Source organism: Lithobates pipiens, unplaced genomic scaffold (genome assembly GCF_037356315.1).
Source record: "Lithobates pipiens isolate NorthernLeopardFrog02 unplaced genomic scaffold, aLitPip1_a1.2 Scaffold_35, whole genome shotgun sequence".
Lineage (NCBI taxonomy): Eukaryota > Metazoa > Chordata > Amphibia > Anura > Ranidae > Lithobates > Lithobates pipiens.
The window spans coordinates 5065970-5088592 of NW_027507811.1; the positions used below are offsets into that span (position 1 = coordinate 5065970).

Below are 22623 nucleotides of genomic sequence, written 5' to 3' on the forward strand. Positions count from 1 at the left end.
AAACGGCATGGGTGCCCCCAGCCCATTACCAGGCCCTTTGGCTCTGGTATGGATATTAAGGGGGGCCCCACGCCCAAATAAAAAAAAGGCAGGGGCCCCCAGGCCCTATATACTCTGAAAAGCAGCAGTATACAGGCAGTCCCTGGTTTACAAACAAGACAGGGACTGTAGGTTTGTTCTTAAGTTGAATCTGTTTGTAATTAGAAATTTGGTACATTTTGTTAGTGTAGCTCCAGCCAAAAAAATATATATTTTTAAGCTTTTTGGATAACATAGGGAAGGGTTATCACCCCTGTAACATTTGATTTGCTGTCTGTGCCCTTGTTCAGAAGATTTCACCTCACTTTCTGTCCCAATGACAATTGGATTTTGAAAATTTTGTGTTATTAGGGAAACAAGGATTGGTGATAAAGCATCAGTGGAGAGACCTTTTTCCCATATTAACTCTTACAGGAGAGAATTTCCCTTCCTTGGGGTAGATTTCCTCTCACTTCCTGTTGTCTTCCTCCGTTTGTAAGTAGCAGTCATTTGTAAGTTGGATATTTGAAAATAGGCGACCGCCTGTATATACTATACGGCCTGCCCTATACACTCTGTGGAAAATTGGGCCTTAGGTGTCGGTGGTACCAGAACACTGTAAGCCCTCACAGCTACTCTTGGTGGGTGCTGGAACAGGCCCTGCTGTGAAATATTATATCTAGAATTGTAATTACATGCCCCTGTTAAACAGGGGCAGAAAAATTGGGCCTTAGGTGTCGGTGGTACCAGAACACTGTAACACCTCACAGATTCCCTTGTTGAGTGCAGGAACGAGCCCTGCTGTGAAATATTAGATCAGGAATTGTAATTACACACCCCTGTTAAACACGGGCAGAAAAATTGGGCCTTAGGCAGTGGTGGTGGTGCCCTGAACCAAAAATATTCTTAGAAGCCATCATCATGAAGATTGGGGAGGAATAGGATAGTCACTCAGCATAATAGGATAGTCACTCAGCATATGCAGTCTTCAAGGGATCCCACATCCATAGTAAAAATCAATCAGTTACATCAGCATCAGGTGCTTGGTAGTTGGTGATCCAAGACTGATTCATTTTTATGAATGTGAGCCGATCAACAGAGTCTGTGGACAGGCGCACTCTGTGATCAGTTACAAAGCCTCCAGCAGCACTGAATGTGCATTCAGAAAGAACGCTGGATGCAGGACAGGCCAGTAGCTCAATTGCATATTGAACCAGCTCTGGCCAGTGGTCCATTCTCCAATCCAATGGATGTTCTGTTGGAAAGGTCTCCAACTCTCATCTTGCCCCTAGATATTCCTGCACCATGTAATTCAGACACTGGCGATGGTTGCTGGAACTGATCAGACCTTGGCGCTGAGGACTGAAGAATTGTCTGAAGGCATCGGTCAGCCGGCCACATTCTCCACCGCTCTTTCTGTGACTGAATGAAGCCTCAGCAACACGTTGTCCAGCACTAGAAAGTTGTAACCTCCCAGGCTCTGGAAACGCATTGCACAAACCTTTCTGCAAGGCCTCCCGAAGATGTTTCATTCTCTGCGAAGGCTGGATAATTTCTGCAACCTTACCCTTGTAACGTGTATCAAGACGGATTGCCAGCCAGTAATGATCCCTCTCCTTGATACCACAAATCCTAGAGTCTTTTCGCAGGCTTTGCAGGGTCAGGGAGGCCATGCAGCGTAGGTTTGCAGAGGCATTCGATCCGGAGTTCTCTGGGTCACTAAGGATCTGTTAGGGCTATCTTAGCCCTTCCTTCTCTGGGCTGGCTGCTCAGCTGTTGGCTAATTGCCAACTCTCATCTCTCTCCACAGTGACCAACTGTTCCTGATCATGCTCGTCTGGCCTGCCTACTTAAAGCTGTCCAGCTCACTTCACCTCTGCCTTTGCCTTGGTCACATCACAAGAAACCATCTCCTGCAGTTCTGTTTAAAGACTGGCTTGCTGACATCCCTTCTGGCTCCTTATCCTGCTTGCTGTGCTCTATTTGGATCCCTGACTTCTGGCCTGGCTGACTACTCAATACGGTTACTGGACTCTGGCTATGCTCTGACTACGCTTTTTGTATTTACCTTTTTAGTTTTATTTAATAAACAAGTGTGATTTAATTGTACTTCTGTCTCGGTCTAATTCATGGTTTCTGACAGGATCACATGATCCTCAACCACCTCCTCCCAGCCACATACAACTCCATGGGTTTCTGGGGACTGAAAACAATCCCTTGAAGACTGCTGCTGATGCCGAGTGTTATCCTCCACCTACATGCTGACACAATCCTCCTCCTCCTCTTCTTCCTGTGTGATCGGTGGGCCCGCAGGAATACTATCTGGATAAAGGGGGCCTTGAGAGTTAAGGAAGTCCTCCTCTTCCTTCTGCTGTTTTGCCTCAAGTGCCCTGTCCATTATTCTATGAAGCGTGTGCTCCAACAGGAAGACATAAGGCACAGTATCACTGATGCATGCACTGTCACTGCTCATCATCCTCGTGGCCTCCTCAAATGGTGACAGTGCATGCATTCTTGATCAGTAGCCACTGGCGTGGCGAAAAAAAGCCAAGCTCCCTTGACCCTGTCCTGGTGCCATACTCACACAGGTACTCATTGATGGCCCTCTGCTGCATGTGCAGCCACTGCAGCATTGCCAATGTTGAGTTCCACCTGGTGGGCATGTCACAAATGAGGCGGTTCTTGGGCAGGTTGCATTCCTTTTGAAGGTCAGCCAGCCGAGCACTGGCATTATATGACCGGTGGAAATTACTACAGACTTTCGTGGCCTGCCTTTAGGAGATCCTCTAAGCCCGGATACCTGCTCCAGAACCACTGCACCACCAAATTCAGGACGTGAGCCGAACAGAGAACATGGGTCAAGTGTCCCTGTCGGAGGGTGGAGAGGAGGTTGGTACCATTGTCGCATACAACCATTCCTGGCTAAAGCTGGAGTGGCATCAACCACCTCTGAGCCTGCCCCTGCAGAGCTGACAGAATCTCTGCCCCAGTGTGGCTCCTGTCCCCTAAGCACACCAGCTCAAGCACCGTATGGCATCTTTTTGCCTGAGTGCTTGCGTAGCCCCTTGAACGCTTACGGAGCACCGCTGGTTCAGAGGAGAAATCTGCAGAGGAAGAGACCATAGAGGAAGAAGAAGAGGAGGGGGTGGAGGAGAGAGCTGTGGCAGAATCACCACTAGCATTTTGGAGGCGTGGTGCCGGAACAAGCTCCAACAATACTGAACCCTGTCCTGCATCCTTCCCAGCTGCCAGCAGAGTTACCCAGAGCTCCATGAAAGAAAGGTAGTGTCCCTGTCCATGCCTGCTAGACCATGAGTCAGCGGTAATATGCACCTTACTGCTGACTGCCCTGTCCAACTAGACCAAGACATTGACTTCCACATGCTGGTAGAGAGCCGGAATGGCCTTCCGTGAAAAGAAATGGTGTTTGGGAACCTGCCACTGAGGTACCGCACATTCCACAAATTCACAAAAGGGGGCACAGTCTATCAGCTGAAAAGGCAGCAGTTGCAGTGCTAGCAATTTGGCCAAGCTAGCATTCAGACGCTGAGCATTTTTTTTGACGGTTTAGCAACTGGAGTAGGGAAATTTGCCTGCTAAAATCGGATGTTGGTGCACCGCTAGCAGATCAGCCACAAGTACTTGGGACACCTATTTCTATACCTTCATTCCTCTTAGTGCAGGTTTCTGAGAGGACTGGAGGTATAGTAGGGTTGGAGATCACAGCTGATGAGGAGCAAGGAGAGGTCTGCCTTGTTCTTTGATGTGGCTCTTTTAAGTGTTGATGAAAATGACTGCATGGGAGGTCGTCATATGTCTGGACAAGCATGTGGTGCCCAAGCAGCTGCTGTTTTGGCCACGTTTGAAAGGCTTCAGACATATGTTGCAAACAGCAAAGGTGTGATCTGCTGCACACGTGTCAAAAAAGGCCCACACCAAAGAACTTTTGAAAATATGCGTGGAGTCAGCAGCGCCCTACACCTGCTTAGCTCTGCGGTGTGATGCAATAGGGTGGCTGCCCTTAAGCTGCCCCCTGGAGGGCATCCTGCCTCGTTGGAGATGTGCCTCCTCCTCTATCTGGCACCCAAGTAGAGTCAGTGACCTCATCATCCCCTCCCTCCTCATCACTGGAGAAAACTTGGCAGTATGCTGCAGCTGGGGGAACATGACTGCCAGTTTCTTGTCCTTCTTGGGCCTTCCCTCTCTCTGCGCTCACATTACTGTCTTTCTCAACCTGGGTACAATCATTGGAGCCTTCAAATCGCTGTGCATCCTCCTGCAGCATGTACCCGACACTGTGGTCGAATAGTTCGGGGGACTCCTCCGTGCATGATAGTGTCGCTAGGAAAAGAGCGACTGTTGACATGGAGCCAATAGAATAGGCCATTTTGGCAGCTGCATTGGCAGAAAACCTACTCTGAGCCTGGGTGACAGAGGATGAGGACGGCTTTGTTATCAATTCCACTAAATCTTCTGCATGTTGTGGCTCAATAACATGGCCAGCTGCAGAAAAAAAGGACAAGTGTGCCCCAAGGCCACGTGCTAAGGATGCACCGTGTCCACGACTAGCACTGTTGACACAGAGCCTGCTTGCCCTCTTTTAGTGGCCTGTGAGCGTCTGCCTCTCCTTGGTGGCCTTCCGGACATGCTGTAAATTTTGTTTAGCAAAACCACACTACAGTGTATTGTAACTGTGTACACCACCAGAAAAGTAGTAGCAACTGCACTAGGGGTTCACGGTACTGTGTACACCAACAGAAGTGTAATAATAACAACTATGGGTGCATTGTATGTATTGTGTACACCACCAGAAAAGTAGTAGCAACTGCACAAGGGGTGCATGGTATTGTGTACACCAACAGAAGTGGAATAACAACTATGGTTGCACTGTATTGTGTACACCACCAGGAAAGTAGTAGCAACTGCACTAGGGGTGTACAGTATTGTGTACACCACCAGAAGTCTAATAGCAACTATGGGTGCACTGTATGTATTGTGTACTGTGTACACCACCAGAAAAGTAGCAGCAACTGCACTAGGGGTGCACGGTACTGTGTACACCAACAGAAGTATAACAACAACTATGTGTGTACTGTATTGACCACCAGAAAAGTATGAGCAACTGCACTATGGGTGCAAAGCACTGTATACTGTGTACACTGCCTAAAGTATATTAGAAACAGTACACTAGGAACGGTCTGCAGTCAGATATAGCTAAACTGGATACAGTGGATAGATATATATATATATATATATATATATATATATATATATATATATATATATATATATATATATATATATATATATATATATATATACATTAAAGAGGAAGTAAACCCTGATGGGTTTACTTCCTCTTTTTTTCCCTGCAAAGGTAAAGCATAATGGACTACTATGCATCGCATAGTAGCTCATTATGTGTCACTTACCTGACACAGGAGCCAGCGAAGTCGCCGCTGATCCCTGTAGTCCGCCGCGTCCATCTTGCTGGTGGCGTCTCGCAGCTCCGACCAATGACAGCGGCGCAACCGCGATGACGTCACTCCCGCGCATGCGCACGGGAGTCGCGCCTCGCAGCTCCGCCGCTGTCATACGGCGAAGCCGCGATGACGTCACTTCCGCGCATGCGCACGGGAGTCGACAAATTTGGCAAATCCATTCTTGGATTTGCCGCATTTAGTGCGCCTGCGCGCCGCTGTCTACGGCGCATGCGCCGTAGACAGCGGTGCCCATTTTCGGGCAAATATCTCCTAAACCATATAGGTTTAGGAGATATTGCTTGGACCTACAGGTAAGCCTTAATCTAGGCTTACCTATAGGTCCAAGTTGTTTGGAAGGGTTTACTTCCTCTTTAAATACACTGCAGCTAACTGAATCACCTGCCTGCCTGAAGTATATTAGAAACAGTACACCAGGAAAGGACTGCAGTCAGATATAGCTAAACTGGATACAGTGTATATATAAATTTTAAATACACTGCAGCTAAATGAATAATCTGCCTGCCTGCTCAATCTAAATGAGACTCTCTCTTCGTCCACGCCAACAACACACTACACGAGGCCGAAGTGCAGGCAGCCTTATATAGTGTTGGGTGTGGACTTCGTCCCCCTGAGCCATGATTGGCAAAAGGCACCCTGCCTTTGGCAAATTATGTCTCTCTTAGCTGAGGGCACTGTGACTGGCCAAAGCGTGCAGGTCATGGTGCATGCTCTGGCCAATCATCATACAGCAATTCACCTCGCTCCTGCAGTGCATTATGGGCCATTACGCGCCGCTCGAATTTGTACGAATGGTCCATTGTGTTTTTTTCGCCGAACGGGCGAACAACCAATGTTGGAGTCGAACTCATGTTCGACCTGAACAGAAAGCTCATCCCTACTTCTAAGTGTTGCTACTTGATTCTTCAGATCCATGATCTGGGCTTCCAGAGAAACAGTTTTGCTCACATCGCCCACAGCAGGATGCGCCCTCGATTGGCTCATCAAGGAACGCATACATGGTGCAGGATGTAGCATCACCAGTCCTGTTGGACATTTTACCCTCTATTCTACTGGGGAAATTGAATAAGACTATTTGTAAGGCGTTGTGAAAGATGTTGGCACTATATAAATCCTAATCCGGTATAATAATAATAATATATGTGTGTATCGTCATCTGCTGGAGATAAAAGACGTCACAGTGACTATGGAGGAAGAGGACGGAACATGACGGGGGGGTTACTGGGTGTAAATAGAAAATAAGATCTTATTACCTCCTCTGCTGCCACTTCAAAAAATGTTTCCTCTGTTAATTGTACCTCAAGGAAATTCCTGTCTTTATCTAACATCTCTTCCTGTTTGTCCCTGACATCACTTCCTGTTTGTCCCTGACATCACTTCCTGTCTTCCATAGAAGTTGTACAAACTGTTGGTGTGATATAAATCCTGTATATTAATAATAATAATATATGTGTGTATCATCATCTGCTGGAGATAAAAGACGTCACAGTGACTATGGAGGAAGAGGACGGAACATGACGGGGTTAAAAAAAATAGAAAATAAGATCTTATTACCTCCTCTGCTGCCAATTTCAGCCAAGTCACCTCTACCTCGTAATCACAAGGAGTGTCTTATCTGTACCTGACATCACTTCCTGTCTTCCATAGAGACTTCCTGTCTGGGTAGAAGTGAGATCACCATCTTGTGGAGCTCAGAGGAACTGCAGCTCAGAGAAACGTCTCGTAGTGTGAACATGACCTTGTGCTGTGTGTGTATGTACTGTATATTCTTATAGATGTGTAGTGCTCCCCCCGCAGGAGCCACAGTACTTTCCCAAACAGTACAGAGGCCCCCCAGTCACCCAAGCAACTGTCCATTCACTCCGACTCCAATAAACAGTCTCGGGGATTGTCTTTTGTAAAGAATTGCTTGTAGAACTCGGGGGTTTGGGATATTCCAAAACTGCTAGCAACATTAACCCCTTACTTACCGGGCAATTTTACCCCCTTCCTGTCCAGGACAATTTTCAGCTTTCAGCGCTGTCCAACTTTGAACAACAATTGCGCGGTCATGTAACACTGTACCCATACGACATTTTTATCATTTTGTTCCCACAAATAGAGCTTTCTTTTGGTGGTTTTTAATCACCACTGGGGGTGTTATTATTTACTAAACAAAAAAAAAGATCAACAATTTTGAAAAAAAATAATACAAATTTACAAACAAACCCCTCCAGGTCGACACTCGGACCACGGTCACAGCTCCCCTGATACAGCTCTCCTCCGTGGCTTCCGTGTTAACTTTCCGGGTTCCAAATCTTCAGCCTTCTGATTGGCCGGGTTGAGAAGATGGAAACTGGAAGTGACGCGATGGCGATTATTGACTCACTCAGCGCTGTCGCAGTTTGAATGACAATCGCACGGTCGTGCTACAATGTACCCACATTTTTTATCATTTTGTTCCCACAAATAGAGCTTTCGTTTGGTGGTATTTGATCACCTCTGCGATTTTTATTTTTTGCGCAACAAATAAAAAAAGACCTACATTTTCTGTTAACATTTTTTTGTAAATAAGTACCTTTTCTTCTTCAATGACGGGCACTGATATGGTTGCACTGACAGGCACTGATAAGGTGGCATTAATGGGCACAGATGAGGTGGCGCTGATGGGCCCTGATAGGTGGCACTGGTATGAGGCACTGATGGGCACTCATAGGTGGAACTGATGGGCACTCATAGGCAGCACTGATGTGTATTCATAGGCGGCACTGATGGGTACTTATGGGTGACACTGATGGGTACTTATGGGTGGCACGGATGGGCACTGATGACACTAATGAGTTGCAATGCTGAACATCACTGATGTCATTTGTTGCATAATGGTGCCAGTCAGTACCCATTCATTCATTCATTTTCACATGTGGATGGCTATGGGGTACATACCTGGCCATCCACATGTTGCCCCCTTCCCTGTTGGTCCTGGCGGCTTCCCTGTTGGTCCGATGTGGGCATCCGATGGGGGGCTGTGCTGATAAACAATCAGCGCAGACCCCCCCCCCCTTGTCAGGAGAGCTGCCGATCGGCTCTCCTCTACTCGGGTCTGTCAGACGCGAGTGAGGAAAAGCCGATCAACGGGGGTTCTTCCCCCATTGGTCACCAATGTAAGGGATCATTACACGGACCACTGATATAAAGGGGTCCTTCTCCCATTGGTCACCACACTGATATAAGGGGGTTCTTCCCCCATTGGTCACCAATGGATCTCTACACTGACCTCTGATATAAAGGAGTTCTTCTCTCATTGGTCACCAATGTAAGGGACCACTACACTGACCTCTGATATAAGGGGGTTCTTGTCCCATTGTCACTCAGGCTTAACCCCCAGGGAAAAAATACATTTGGCCCCGTATTGTACTGCCCGGAGAACATTGGTGGATCCCTTAGATCTGACAGTAAAGCTGTGAGCGAAGCCAGAAATCTTTCCTTCCTCATCTCATTCTTGGTTATGGAAATCTATGATATTACCAATCCGGTATCAGAGTCTCGGCAAACACGAGGATAAAATATTTTACAGACATGGCCAATGGTGGAAATGGCCAAACACCAAATTGCGATGCTCAGGGAAACCTTCCCCCAACCTACCTACAATGATGGAGTCATTTGTCACAGAGACCAGCAGTAATTTCTTCTGGAACATTCTGGTGAAGGATAAGTGCGCTCTCAGACATCGTCACAGGATTGTAACCTCTATATGGCTCCCCAGACCCCCCCCCACCATGTTTACCTGGACGCCAATAGCCCACCTCCAGGCACCAGCATGGTAGAGGAGAGAGAGACCAGAGAACCTCCGCTCGCTCATCACCCCTAGCTAGAATGAACCCGGAAGTGATGTGTATTGGGTCACTTCCGGGTTCAGTGTCATCGTTCCTGATCTCTGTGACCGGAGAAGCTGTGAATAGACATGTGCAAAATGAAAACATTTTTGTTTTTCGATTCGTAATTTAAATTATTTTCTTTAGTTAAATTAGGTAACTTTGTTTAACTCATTCGATTCAAATTTTCTGAATTCGGATGAATTGAATTCAATGCGACCGAATTTGGAAAATTCTAAATCGACATTCAAATTAGAATTTATTCTACAGCATTCAAAATTCGAATTTCGGAAGACGTTTATATTCTATTCTGTGCAATTGTTTTTTTTTAAATGATGGTTTCATTTATAAAAGGCAAAAAAGCTGTCCAAACCTGCCTGGCTTTATGTGAAAAAGTAATTGCCCCCCTAAACCTAATAACTGGTTGTGCCACCCTTGGCGGCAACAACTGCAATCAAGCGTTTGCGATAACCGGCAATGAGTCTTTCACATCGCTGTGGAGCAATTTTGGCCCACTCTTCTTTGCAGAATTGTTTTAATTCAGCCACATTGGAGGATTTTCCAGCATGAACGGCCTGTGTAAGGTCAAGACACAGCATTTCAATTGGATTTAAGTCCGGGCTTTGACTAGGCGACTCCAAAACCTACATTTTGCTTTAAAAAATAGGGATGGAGACCTGTGTACCGGATTGTCATGGTCTCATACAAAGCCCCAACCTTTCTCTCCTTTTATGCACTACATTTTGCTTTGTTTGAACCATTAGGAGGTGGACTTGCTGTTGTGTTTCGGATCATTGTCATGCTGTATAACCCAAGTGCACTTGAGCTCGAGGTCAGGAACTGATGGCCGGACATTCTCCTTTAGGATTTTCTGGTAGAGCTCAGAATTCATGGTTCCATCAATTACGGTAAGTCCTCCAGATCCTGAAGCTGCAAAGCAGCCCCATACCATCACGCTACCACCACCATGTCTCACTGTTGGTATGATGTTCCTGTTAGGAAATGCCGTATTCGTTTTGGGCCAGATGTAACGGGACGCACACCTTCCGAAAAGTAACTTTTTTGTCTCATCAGACCACAGAATATTTGCCTAAAAGTCTTGGTGATAATCAAGATGGTTTTATATTTGGTAAATGTGAGATGAGCCTTTGTGTTCTTTTAGGTCAGCGATGGCTTTGGCCTTGGAACTCTCCCATGGACGCCATTTTTTGCCCAGTCTCTTTCGTATTGTTGGATCACGAACACCGATCTTACCCGAGGCAAGCGAGGCCTGCAGGTCTTTAGATGTTGTTCCGGGTTCTTTTATGACCTCCTGGATGAGTCCTCGTCATGCTCTTATTTAGTCATTTCTGTAGGCCGGCCACCCCTGGTAAGGTTCTCCACCGTTCCAAGTTATCTCCAATTTTTGCCCAGTCTCTTTCGTATTGTTGAATCACGAACACCGATCTTACCCGAGGCAAGTGAGGCCTGCAGGTCTTTAGATGTTGTTCTGGAGTCTCTTATGACCTCCTGGATGAGTCCTCGTCGTGCTCTTGGAGTAATTTTTGGTTGGCCACTCCTGGGAAGGTTCACCACTCTTCCAAGTTATCTCCATTTGTGGATAACGTCTCTCACCGCGGTTCACTGGAGTCCCAAAGCCTTAGAAATGGGGTTTGAAACCCTTCCTAGACCCATACATGTACATTACTTTGTTTTTTAATCTGTTCTTGATTTTTTTTAGATTGTGACATGATGTGCGGCTTTTTGTGATCTGTTGGCGCGCTTCGCTTTGTCAGCTTCTATTCATGTGACTTCTTGATTCAACAGCTCTGGCAGTAATCTGGCCTGGGCGTGGCAAGTGAAATTTGTCTCAGGTTTCCAAAAGAAAATTGTGGTTAATCACAGTTCATTCATGAATTCAGCATGGGAGGGGGCAATTACTTTTTCACATAGGGCCAGGCAGGTTTGAACGGATTTTTTTCCCCCCTTAATAAATGAAATAATAATTTAAAAACTGCGTCTTGTATTTACTCGGATTATCTTTGTGTAATATTAACATTTGTTGGATGATCTGAATAATTTAAGTGTGAGAAATATGCAAAAAAAATAAAAAATAAAAAAAATCAGGAAGGGGGGCAAAAACTTTTTCACAGCACTATATATACACAGTATATCATATATATATATATATACGGCATATAATGATTGGGGGTTATAAGTAATTTTCTAGCAACAAAATACAGATTTTAACTTGTAAACAAAAAGTGTCAGGAAAAGGGCGGGTCTAGGGGGTCCATCCATAAAAAAAATGTGGTGTAAACGTTCTCCGGGGGGAAGTGCGTGTACATTCCTTCTGTGTGAATGGGGGGGGGGGGGAAGAATAATGTTACAATCGTTTCCCAGCCGTCCCGAATTCTGCCCCCGATTCAATAAAAACAATAATTTCCTATAATCGACAGCTACATCTAGTGGCCATAATTTTTTCCTGAAAAAACTTAATTCCTAAAAATAGAGAAATAACACAATATGGCCACTAGATGGAGCCAATAATTGTAAAAAAAAAAAACCCAAATCACTGTATTATATAAATATGGCGAATATTTGTCATGGCTGGAGGAATGCGCGTCACATTCATTCAACAAAGGTTTTAGAAACAGACCTGTAAGTGTTTGTGAAATCTTCCCCCACAAAATGTACTCAGCCAATGAGAGGTAATGACTCCATTTTTATTTTTCTCCTGCTATCAATGGCCGACACGGTACAACACTTCATCCATGTCTTTGGTGATCTCTGATCTCCTTATCAACTGTTTCTTCCATGATGGAGATCAGCCATGGAGTATATCTGAGGTGTATATCAGGGGGTGCTTCTTCCCCACATGTCCAGCAACATTCATATACAAGACATTTCCCGCACTAATACACCTCGAGGGTTGGGTGGGACCCCTGATGTACAGGAAGACAGGACTTCAGTGAGGAACATTTCCCTCACTCAGGACAGGAATACGGCTTCTCCCCTGTGTGAGATCTCTGATGTCTTTCAAGGCTTGATTTACGTGCAAAACTTTTCCCACATTGAGGACAGGAATATGGCTTCTCCCCCGTGTGTAATCTCTGATGACTGGAAAGATTGGACTTCTGTGAAAAACATTTCCCACACTCAGGACAGTAATATGGCTTTTCCCCTGTGTGCACTTTCTGATGATCGTAAAGATAGGACTTCCGTAAAAAACATTTCCCGCACTCAGGACAGTAGTATGGCTTCTCCCCCGTGTGCAATTTCTGATGATCGGAAAGAGAGGACTTTACTGTAAAACATTTCCCGCACTCAGGACAGGATAACGGTTTCTCCCCGGTATGCAATCTCTGATGTGTGGAAAGACTGGACTTCACTGAAAAACATTTCCCACACTCAGAACAAGAATATGGCTTTTCCCCCGTGTGCAACTTCTGATGGTGGAAAAGAGCAGACTTATGTGAAAAACATTTCCCGCACTCAGAACAGACATACGGCTTCTCGCCTGTGTGCACTTTCTGATGATAAGAAAGATGGGACCTCCGTGAAAAACATTTCCCGCACTCAGAACAGACATACGGCTTCTCCCCCGTGTGCACTTTCTGATGATAAGAAAGATGGGACTTCTGTGAAAAACATTTCGCGCACTCAGGACAGTAATACGGCTTCTCCCCCGTGTGCACTTTCTGATGAGCGGAAAGATAGCACTTCCTTGAAAAACATTTCCCGCACTCAGAACAGGAAAACGGCTTTTCCCCCGTGTGAGATCTCAGATGTGTGTCAAAATTGGGCTTCTGTGAAAAACATTTCCCGCACTCAGGACAGGAATACGGCTTCTCACCTGTGTGAGTTCTTTTGTGTACATTAAGTCTGTATTTATAATAGAAGCACTTCCCACACTCAGTACAGGGAAACTTCTTATGTGTTGGAAGGACGGCACCGTCCCGCACAGTCTGAGGTTCCTCGGGATAAGAGGAATACGATGGTCCGGCACCGTCCCGCACAGTCTGAGGTTCCTCAGGATAAGAGGAATACGATGGTCCGGCACCGTCACGCACAGTCTGAGGTTCCTCGGGATAAGAGGAATACGATGGTCCGGCACCGTTCCGCACAGTCTGAGGTTCCTCGGGATAAGAGGAATACGATGGTCCGGCACCGTCCCGCACAGTCTGAGGTTCCTCGGGATAAGAGGAATACGATGGTCCGGCACCGTCCCGCACAGTCTGAGGTTCCTCGGGATAAGAGGAATACGATGGTCCGGCACCGTCCCGCACAGTCTGAGGTTCCTCAGGATAAGAGGAATACGATGGTCCATCTACACTGTGTGGTGCCGGATGGACATTTGAGGTAGTCGGGTTTTCTCCTGGACTATACTGTGTGATGTCCTCATCTTCTACTTTACAGTCTGGAGACAAAGTGAGACAATCCTCTGAGGTTTTCCTCATCTCCCGTCCATCTACTAAAATAGAAATACAAAGATTATTACTAGACATGAGCTGATTGGTTCCCCTAAACCAGGACTCCGCCCACATCAGGCAGCTTTGTCTCTGAGGATCTTACAATTCCCCCCTCAAGGTAACTAGTAAATGGGTCCTCTGATCTCCTACCAGATCATTTCTTTATTCATGGACCTTAGTCAGAGAGGGAGGAAACAACGAGAACTGTCTTCTATAGGAGTGATAGTGATGAGGGGATTATAGGACGAGTGTCCCCTCCCCCTCTATCACTCATTGCCATCTTCCCAACACAAGAAGTCCTGCACTTCCTTATTTACTCCATGATTTAGTCATGAATAACAGCGGGGCTGAGCCCCACCAGAGGTCAGAGAGTGAGGATGGGGGGAGAACAACCAAGATGAAGACTGGACTGATCCTGAAGACCCCCATCATTGGGTTATTGACTCCTCCCCCATTATCACTTTCTGTTAAAGGTTCCAAAGTTGGAGGAAGTTTTCACATTATTATCACCATGGAAAAGCCTGTATGTTATGTACAACATAGAGTATATCGAGCAGAAGTCAGGAGTATGTAAAGTGCAACACAGGGTATATAGTGCAGGGGTCAGGAGTATGCAATAGTGATGAGCCCGATATTCGAGTCCCCCCCACCCCATCCAGAACCTTACCTGGCCACATGCCCTCAACATGGGGAGGGTGCTTTGGGGTCTCCCCAAAGCACCTTGTCCTCATGTTGATGGGGACAAGGGCCTAATCACCACAACCCTTGCCCGGTGGTTGTGGGGATCTGCGGGCAGGGTGCTTATCGGATATCATCGGCCCCAAGTTCCCGTTCTCCCCCCCATGTGAATGGGTATCGGGTACATTGTACCCCTATTTATTCACCAAATAAGTGTCAAAAAAGTAAAAAGGACAGGAGACAGTATTGGACAATTCCTTTATTAAAAAAAAATGTCCCCTGATGTAAATCTATCGACAATCACGGTGTCCGGTGGTCCCGAAAAAAAGGAAAAAACTCCGCCTCCCCATGACTGCCGTCTTTTCGCTTGACAACTGTTATATAGGCAACGGCGGGGCCACCCGGTGATGTAAACGGGTGACCCTGCCCCCCCGACGTCACAGATTACTCTGCCATAGACTTGCTAGACCCAGGCATAGGGCAGAAGACCCAAGATAAATACCCCAGGTGCCTAGGCTGATGTCTATGGTGAAATACAACATTGTGCTGCTGGCTGAACCCCAGAATCTCCATAAATCCAGTCTAGATACATAAATTGTGTCGGCAGCACAGAGAAGGAAGATTATCGGAGAGAAATCCAGGAATACAGGACGGGGAACACAGCTCAGGAAAGTGACCAGGGGATTACAGGCTGATATCACCCAGCCCCCGCCCTACTCTGGACCAATCAGTGAGCAGTATGGGTGGAGGAATGGATTTAGTGTTAATGACCCACCTGTGCTGATCTCTGTAGGAGTGTCCTCCTCTATAAATGTCCCCGTTATTCCATCCTCCTCCATAGACTGCTGATCATCCCTCACATACCTCTCTTCTTCTTCTGATTTCATCTCAAATTCTATATCCATTGGATCTCCACTCTAAACCAAGAAAATGAGAGAGAAAATATCATCTGTAAGATAGAAGATTTATCATTGAAAGATCACTTAAAAAAATGAAAACGTTGTTTCTAGATACTCCGATCCACCAACCTTGTAACATTGAGGGATGGTGTGACCTTCCTGTGTGGAATCCCGGGAATACAGAGGACGGGGACATCTCTCTGGTGGGTTCCTGGTATTTGGTGGCTCCATCATATCCTTGTGTCCTTCTGAAAACTCCTCCATCACTCCATACTCCTCATCCTCCTCTTTATACTCTTCTTTAACCTCAATATTATCATCCCCGAGGTTTCCACTCTGAATATATAATAAAACATTCATTATAACAATCATGCTGTGTATAAATCAGAACTACCAATAATTGTCAATCATCTACCTGATGATGCTCTGTCTCCTCCATCCCCCCATCATCATCATCCTCCTCTTTTATCTCTTCTTTAACCTCAACTTTAGGATCTCTCAGGTTTCCACTCTGAATATATAATAAAAATGACATCAATGGTAACAATGCAGATAATGTACAGATCCTAATGATACTATCAGTGATTGTTCCTCATCTACCTGATGATGGTGGGGGATGGTGTGATCTTCCGGTGTGGAATCCCGGGAATACAGAGGACGGGGACATCTCTCTGGTGGGTTCCCATTACTGGATCCATCTGTAGGAAACACACACACTGACTGAATACATTGTTTCTATGTGTTTATCAGATGATGGAGGATCTAGGTGGAGCCTCCGTACTGCTCTCTCCTTTACAATAAAGTCTCCTCTTACCCGGTGATGTGAGGGGCGGCTGATTGGCCATCATGACGTCCTTCCCGGCTCCGCTCTCCTCTCCTGTCAGCAGCTCGATGATCTCTCTGGTGACTTCTAGAATCTTCTTTGTATTTCTCTATTCTATCAGGGAGGGAGGTGGAGGCAATGTGATGGTCATGTGATCTCCAGACTTCACAGGAGGAAAACTCTAGATCTGAACACAAATAGAAAAATCAAATGACATTCCCAGAATCCTCCTCACCTCACTGGTCAGGTCTCTTTATTTAAACCCCACTTCATGTTGAGGTTTCTGATATTACATACAATGGAGGTCCAACAGCCCTACTTTGAAAGTGAGGAGGTCAGGGGCCGGCCCACATCCTAAGAGCATCAGAAAAAAGGGTCGGATAGAGGGATATTAAGAGGAGGAGCTGTGAGGTCAGTGTGATGTCATAGGATTCTCTGATTGGAGGGACATTGGGAGGAGGAGTCTTGAGCACCTATGGCATAAGACTAGTTCTTAGAAGGACTTTAACCAGGATACATCTGCCCTCCAAAAATACAATTCCTGTCTCCTCACTGTCAAGTAGGGATGAGCTGAACACCCCCCCCCCCCGGTTCGGTTCGCGGCAGAACATACGAACAGTCAAAAAATTTTGTGCGAACCCCGTTAAAGTCTATGGGATACGAACGTGAAAAATCAAAAGTGTTCATTTTAAAGGGTAATATGCAAGCTATTGTCATAAAAAGTTTTTGGGGGCCCAGGTCCTGCCCCAGGGGACATGGATCAATGCAAAAAAAAGTTTTAAAAACTGCTGTTTTTTTCGGGAGCAGTGATTTTAATAATGCTTAAAGTGAAACAATAAAAGCGAAATATTCCTTTAAATATCGTGCCTGGGGGTGTGTCTATAGTATGCCTGTAAAGTGGCGCATGTTTCCCGTGTTTAGAACAGTCCCTGCACAAAATGACATTTCTAAAGGAATAAAAGTAAAACTGCTTGCAGCTGTAATGTATTATCGGGTTCCGGCAATATAGATGAAAATCATTGAGAAAAATGGCATGGGTCCCCCCAGCCCATTACCAGGCCCTTTGGCTCTGGTATGGATATTAAGGGGAACCCCACGCCCAAATAAAAAAAAAAGGCGTGGGGCCCCCAGGCCCTATATACTCTGAAAAGCAGCAGTATACAGGCAGTCCCCGGGTTACAAACAAGACAGGGACTGTAGGTTTGTTCTTAAGTTGAATCTGTTTGTAATTAGAAATTTGGTACATTTTGTTAGTGTAGCTCCAGCCAAAAAAATATATATTTTTAAGCTTTTTGGATAACATAGGGAAGGGTTATCACCCCTGTAACATTTGATTTGCTGTCTGTGCCCTTGTTCAGAAGATTTCACCTCACTTTCTGTCCCAATGACAATTGGATTTTGAAAATTTTGTGTTATTAGGGAAACAAGGATTGGTGATAAAGCATCAGTGGAGAGACCTTTTTCCCATATTAACTCTTACAGGAGAGAATTTCCCTTTCTTGGGGTAGATTTCCTCTCACTTCCTGTTGTCTTCCTCCGTTTGTAAGTAGCAGTCATTTGTAAGTTGGATATTTGAAAATAGGCGACCGCCTGTATATACTATACGGCCTGCCCTATACACTCTGTGGAAAATTGGGCCTTAGGTGTCGGTGGTACCAGAACACTGTAAGCCCTCACAGCTACTCTTGGTGGGTGCTGGAACAGGCCCTGCTGTGAAATATTATATCTAGAATTGTAATTACATGCCCCTGTTAAACAGGGGCAGAAAAATTGGGCCTTAGGCGGTGGTGGTGCCACAACACTGTAACACCTCACAGATTCTCTTGTTGAGTGCAGGAACGAGCCCTGCTCTGAAATATTAGATCAAGAATTGTAATTACACACCCCTGTTAAACACGGGCAGAAAAATTGGGCCTTAGGCAGTGGTGGTGGTGCCCTGAACCAAAAATATTCTTAGAAGCCATCATCATGAAGATTGGGGAGGAATAGGATAGTCACTCAGCATAATAGGATAGTCACTCAGCATATGCAGTCTTCAAGGGATCCCACATCCATAGTAAAAATCAATCAGTTACATCAGCATCAGGTGCTTGGTAGTTGGTGATCCAAGACTGATTCATTTTTATGAATGTGAGCCGATCAACAGAGTCTGTGGACAGGCGCACTCTGTGATCAGTTACAAAGCCTCCAGCAGCACTGAATGTGCATTCAGAAAGAACGCTGGATGCAGGACAGGCCAGTAGCTCAATTGCATATTGAACCAGCTCTGGCCAGTGGTCCATCCTCCAATCCAATGGATGTTCTGTTGGAAAGGTCTCCAACTCTCATCTTGCCCCTAGATATTCTTGCACCATGTAATTCAGACACTGGCGATGGTTGCTGGAACTGATCAGACCTTGGCGCTGAGGACTGAAGAATTGTCTGAAGGCATCGGTCAGCCGGCCACATTCTCCACCGCTCTTTCTGTGACTGAATGAAGCCTCAGTAACACGTTGTCCAGCACTAGAAAGTTGTAACCTCCCAGGCTCTGGAAACGCATTGCACAAACCTTTCTGCAAGGCCTCCCGAAGATGTTTCATCCTCTGCGAAGGCTGGATAATTTCTGCAACCTTACCCTTGTAACGTGTATCAAGACGGATTGCCAGCCAGTAATGATCCCTCTCCTTGATACCACAAATCCTAGAGTCTTTTCGCAGGCTTTGCAGGGTCAGGGAGGCCATGCAGCGTAGGTTTGCAGAGGCATTCGATCCGGAGTTCTCTGGGTCACTAAGGATCTGTTAGGGCTATCTTAGCCCTTCCTTCTCTGGGCTGGCTGCTCAGCTGTTGGCTAATTGCCAACTCTCATCTCTCTCCACAGTGACCAACTGTTCCTGATCATGCTCGTCTGGCCTGCCTACTTAAAGCTGTCCAGCTCACTTCACCTCTGCCTTTGCCTTGGTCACATCACAAGAAACCATCTCCTGCAGTAAAGACTGGCTTGCTGACATCCCTTCTGGCTCCTTATCCTGCTTGCTGTGCTCTATTTGGATCCCTGACTTCTGGCCTGGCTGACTACTCAATGCGGTTACTGGACTCTGGCTATGCTCTGACTACGCTTTTTGTATTTACCTTTTTAGTTTTATTTAATAAACAAGTGTGATTTAATTGTACTTCTGTCTCGGTCTAATTCATGGTTTCTGACAGGATCACATGATCCTCAACCACCTCCTCCCAGCCACATACAACTCCATGGGTTTCTGGGGACTGAAAACGATCCCTTGAAGACTGCTGCTGATGCCGAGTGTTATCCTCCAGCTACATGCTGACACAATCCTCCTCCTCCTCTTCTTCCTGTGTGATCGGCGGGCCCGCAGGAATACTATCTGGATAAAGGGGGCCTTGAGAGTTAAGGAAGTCCTCCTCTTCCTTCTGCTGTTCTGCCTCAAGTGCCCTGTCCATTATTCTATGAAGCGTGTGCTCCAACAGGAAGACAAGAGGCACAGTATCACTGATGCATGCACTGTCAATGCTCATCATCCACGTGGCCTCCTCAAATGGTGACAGGACAGTGCATGCATTCTTGATCAGTAGCCACTGGCGTGGCGAAAAAAAGCCAAGCTCCCTGACCCTGTCCTGGTGCCATACTCACACAGGTACTCATTGATAGCCCTCTGCTGCATGTGCAGCCACTGCAGCATTGCCAATGTTGAGTTCCACCTGGTGGGCATGTCACAAATGAGGCGGTTCTTGGGCAGGTTGCATTCCTTTTGAAGGTCAGCCAGCCAAGCACTGGCATTATATGACCGGTGGAAATTACTACAGACTTTCCAGGCCTGTCTTTAGGAGATCCTCTAAGCCCGGATACCTGCTCCAGAACCACTGCACCACCAAATTCAGGACTTGAGCCGAACAGAGAACATGGGTCAAGTGTTCCTGTCGGAGGGTGGAGAGGAGGTTGGTACCATTGTCGCATAATACAACCATTCCTGGCTAAAGCTGGAGTGGCATCAACCACCTCTGAGCCTGCCCCTGCAGAGCTGACAGAATCTCTTCCCCAGTGTGGCTCCTGTCCCCTAAGCACACCAGCTCAAGCACTGTATGGCATCTTTTTGCCTGAGTGCTTGCGTAGCCCCTTGAACGCTTACAGAGCACCGCTGGTTCAGAGGAGAAATCTGCAGAGGAAGAGACCATAGAGGAAGAAGAAGAGGAGGGGGTGGAGGAGAGAGCTGTGGCAGAATCACCCCTAGCATTTTGGAGGCATGGTAGCGGAACAAGCTCCAACAATACTGAACCCTGTCCTGCATCCTTCCCAGCTGCCAGCAGACTTACCCAGAGCTCCGTGAAGGAAAGGTAATATCCCTGTCCATGCCTGCTAGACCATGAGTCAGCGGTAATATGCACCTTACTGCTGACTGCCCTGTCCAACTAGACCAAGACATTGACTTCCACATGCTGGTAGAGAGCCGGAATGGCCTTCCGTGAAAAGAAATGGTGTTTGGGAACCTGTCACTGAGGTACCGCACATTCCACAAATTCACAAAAGGGGGCACAGTCTATCAGCTGAAAAGGCAGCAGTTGCAGTGCTAGCAATTTGGCCAAGCTAGCATTCAGACGCTGAGCATTTCTTTTGACGGTTTAGCAAAATTTGCCTGCTAAAATCGGATGTTGGTGCACCGCTAGCAGATCGGCCACAAGTACTTGGGACACCTATTTCTATACCTTCATTCCTCTTAGTGCAGGTTTCTGAGAGGACTGGAGGTATAGTAGGGTTGGAGATCACAGCTGATGAGGAGCAAGGAGAGGTCCGCCTTGTTCTTTGATGTGGCTCTTTTAAGTGTTGATGAAAATGGACTGCATGGGAGGTCGTCATATGTCTGGTCAAGCATGTGGTGCCCAAGCAGCTGCTGTTTTGGCCATGTTTGAAAGGCTTCAGACATATGTTGCAAACAGCAACGGTGTGATCTGCTGCACACGTGTCAAAAAAGGCCCACACCAAAGAACTTTTGAAAATATGCGTGGAGTCAGCAGCGCCCTACACCTGCTTAGCTCTGCGGTGTGATGCAATAGGGTGGCTGCCCTTAAGCTGCCCCCTGGAGGGCATCCTGCCTCGTTGGAGATGTGCCTCCTCCTCTATCTGGCACCCAAGTAGAGTCAGTGACCTCATCATCCCCTCCCTCCTCATCACTGGAGAAAACTTGGCAGTATGCTGCAGCTGGGGGAACATGACTGCCAGTTTCTTGTCCTTCTTGGGCCTTCCCTCTCTCTGCGCTCACATTACTGTCTTTCTCAACCTGGGTACAATCATTGGAGCCTTCAAATCGCTGTGCATCCTCCTGCAGCATGTACCCGACACTGTGGTCGAATAGTTCGGGGGACTCCTCCGTGCATGATAGTGTCGCTAGGAAAAGAGCGACTGTTGACATGGAGCCAATAGAATAGGCCATTTTGGCAGCTGCATTGGCAGAAAACCTACTCTGAGCCTGGGTGACAGAGGATGAGGACGGCTTTGTTATCAATTCCACTAAATCTTCTGCATGTTGTGGCTCAATAACATGGCCAGCTGCAGAAAAAAAGGACAAGTGTGCCCCAAGGCCACGTGCTAAGGATGCACCATGTCCACGACTAGCACTGTTGACACAGAGCCTGCTTGCCCTCTTTTAGTGGCCTGTGAGCGTCTGCCTCTCCTTGGTGGCCTTCCGGACATGCTGTAAATTTTGTTTAGCAAAACCACACTACAGTGTATTGTAACTGTGTACACCACCAGAAAAGTAGTAGCAACTGCACTAGGGGTGCACGGTACTGTGTACACCAACAGAAGTGTAATAATAACAACTATGGGTGCATTGTATGTATTGTGTACACCACCAGAAAAGTAGTAGCAACTGCACAAGGGGTGCATGGTATTGTGTACACCAACAGAAGTGGAATAACAACTATGGTTGCACTGTATTGTGTACACCACCAGGAAAGTAGTAGCAACTGCACTAGGGGTGTACAGTATTGTGTACACCACCAGAAGTCTAATAGCAACTATGGGTGCACTGTATGTATTGTGTACTGTGTACACCACCAGAAAAGTAGCAGCAACTGCACTAGGGGTGCACGGTACTGTGTACACCAACAGAAGTATAACAACAACTATGTGTGTACTGTATTGACCACCAGAAAAGTATGAGCAACTGCACTATGGGTGCACAGCACTGTATACACTACCTGAAGTATATTAGAAACAGTACACCAGGAACGGTCTGCAGTCAGATATAGCTAAACTGGATACAGTGGATATATATTAAATACACTGCAGCTAACTGAATCACCTGCCTGCCTGAAGTATATTAGAAACAGTACACCAGGAAAGGACTGCAGTCAGATATAGCTAAACTGGATACAGTGTATATATAAATTTTAAATACACTGCAGCTA

At 46.4% G+C, this 22623-nt stretch overlaps 3 protein-coding genes across 3 annotated transcripts in view; 1 reads left to right on the forward strand and 2 right to left on the reverse strand.

Annotated features, from left to right (window-relative positions):
- Window positions 1–22623, forward strand: part of LOC143955908 (uncharacterized) — an 865587-nt gene that overhangs the window by 233625 nt on the left and 609339 nt on the right. The gene's annotated exons all lie outside the window — the stretch shown is intronic.
- Window positions 1–22623, reverse strand: part of LOC143955348 (uncharacterized) — a 316606-nt gene that overhangs the window by 200439 nt on the left and 93544 nt on the right. The gene's annotated exons all lie outside the window — the stretch shown is intronic.
- LOC143955351 (uncharacterized) overlaps window positions 1–22623 on the reverse strand; it is a 68297-nt gene that overhangs the window by 5682 nt on the left and 39992 nt on the right. Inside the window, 3 exon segments of the mRNA XM_077465417.1 lie at window positions 12480–13823; window positions 15275–15416; window positions 15528–15659. Coding sequence (XP_077321543.1) covers window positions 12480–13823; window positions 15275–15416; window positions 15528–15659 — 1618 coding nt within the window.